The 2,134-nt window shown below is 40.3% G+C and overlaps 1 protein-coding gene across 1 annotated transcript; it reads left to right on the top strand.

Moving 5' to 3' along the window:
• Nucleotides 1–582: 582 nt before the first annotated feature.
• Nucleotides 583–2,060, top strand: LOC124893899 (65-kDa microtubule-associated protein 6-like; the record flags this gene model as incomplete). Its single annotated transcript, XM_047404731.1, is given in 5 exon segments — nucleotides 583–846; nucleotides 946–1,161; nucleotides 1,231–1,386; nucleotides 1,666–1,825; nucleotides 1,909–2,060. Coding segments are annotated over 5 exon segments (948 nt in total), but the record flags the coding sequence as incomplete, so codon positions are not given.
• Nucleotides 2,061–2,134: the final 74 nt, after the last annotated feature.

The raw sequence follows: 2,134 nt of genomic DNA, 5'->3' as shown, positions 1-2,134 counted from the left end.
TCTATCAGAAACAGCCTCTCTATTTTCACTAGGTACGGGTAAGATTTGCGTACACCCCATCCCCCATCCTCCCCAGACCCCACTTGTCGGATTACATTGGGTATGTTGTTGTTGTTAATCTACTAGTACTTCTTTCTCTTTAAGATAATGGGATTTGCGTAATGTCTTGAATATGTTGAAGATTTCTCTGGTGATGTATGAACCTTTGCAAATGACCTAGAAATCCCCTACGTTCGAAACTCAGTGGATAATGAGCCAGCGACTCTAGCCTTCTCCACTTAGATACCGGACTTTAGTCTTCTGTAAGGTTCGAACCCGTGAGGTGGACCTAAACCGCACATCATGTGTTGTGCTTTTATGACTAAATCGAAGCCTCGGGAGCAACTTTCGCAGATGTTAGTTTACAGGCTGTTTCATTATGTCTCATATTTGGCATATCTTAGCTTTATGAGGTTGTCTCGGAGGCTTAATTGGTTTTTCTACTTCAATGTCGCTGCACCATGAGATATGAATAAGTCCATTTCGATAAAATAAAAGTCGAGCAAACATCATGCTTATGCTAATGCTTTCTCAACTCAACAGATACAGCCAGAGAAGAAGTCAGTGTCGTTGAAGGAACAACTAGCATTAGTTACGCCACTTATAGACGATTTAAGAGTTAAGAAGGATGACAGAGTTAGGCAATTTGCTGATGTAAAGACACAAATCGACAAGATAACAAGTGAGATCTCGGGGTATTCTAATATCATCAATTCTGTGAGTTCGTTAAATCTGGAAGATCACGACTTGTCACTGAGAAACCTCTCCGAATACAAATCTCATCTTCGTGCTCTTCAGAAGGAGAAGGTATGCATCGATTGGCCTGGATTTTAACATGGAACAATACGTCGCGTTGAGTATACTTATTTTAGCAAATTAACTGATAAATATTTTTTATTCCTGCAGTCCGAGCGGATCCAAAAGGTTTTAGACTGCGTAAATGAGGTGCACTCTTTATGTGGTGTACTAGGGATGAATTTTGACAGAACTGTGAGTGATGTGCATCCGAACTTGCACGAAACAAGCCTTGGACAATCAACGAACATCAGTACCACCGCATTGGAAAGTCTAGAACAGACCATTTCCAAACTGAAGACGGAAAGAAAAGTTCGATATCAGAAGGTATTGCTTATTTCCGTCTTCTATTAGCTTTTTTCTTCTTTTCCTATTTTAATCTCATCACCGATGCAGCTAAAAGATGTTGCTGGATTGTTGTTCGAGCTTTGGACCTTGATGGATACAACAAGAGAAGAAAAGAGTAACTTATCGAGGATCACTTCCATTCTTCGTCTTTCTGAGGCAGACGTTACAGAACCAGGTGCTCTTTCGTGGGAGGTTATTCAACAGGTTTGTGAGCATTTTCAATTTTTTCAAACTTATCGCCTTTCTGTGTTCGTCCCAATACCTAGCGTTTTCATTTGCCTTGACCGACTCAGCACCAATAACGAGGTAAATCATTAGTTAATGTTGCATATAGGCAAATGTACAAGTGCATTTAACTGATTACGCACAATCGCAACCACTGGTCGTCACTAACGGCTGCTGCACCTGTAGTGGCTGCTTGTTGTGGACAATTTCTCGGGCTGTAGAAAAGCTTAATTTTTTCTGCGACATTGATTTTGATAGGTATCGACAGAAGTAGAGAGGCTGACGAAATTAAAAGCAAGCAGGATGAAAGAGTTGGTCATGAAAAGGAGAGGTGAGTTAGAAGACATATGCTACAAAAACCATATCGAACCTGATCCAAGTACTTCAGCTGATAAATCTAGTGCAATGATCGACTCTGGTAAGACTTTAAATCTCAGATGCATAAAACTGTATTCCTCTAAGACATCCGCGTATGTAAATGAGTCCAATCTTCATTTGAAGGTCTTGTCGATCCTTGTGAGCTCCTGGCAAATATTGAAGCACAAATAAACAAAGCAAAGGATGAAGCTTCAAGTCGAAAAGATATAATGGATCGAATAGACTGGTGGCTTTCTGCTTGTGAGGAGGAAAACTGGCTTGAAGATTATAACCAGGTATATATCGAACGATTTCCTATAGGCCAATGATATAGCTTATCGTGGATCTCCGTTTACTAATGACTAATGCA

The sequence above is a fragment of the Capsicum annuum genome, unplaced genomic scaffold (genome assembly GCF_002878395.1).
Source record: "Capsicum annuum cultivar UCD-10X-F1 unplaced genomic scaffold, UCD10Xv1.1 ctg66986, whole genome shotgun sequence".
NCBI classification, from domain to species: domain Eukaryota; kingdom Viridiplantae; phylum Streptophyta; class Magnoliopsida; order Solanales; family Solanaceae; genus Capsicum; species Capsicum annuum.
Note: the sequence above shows the minus strand (reverse complement) of the source record. Positions and strands in the feature narration are given on the sequence as shown.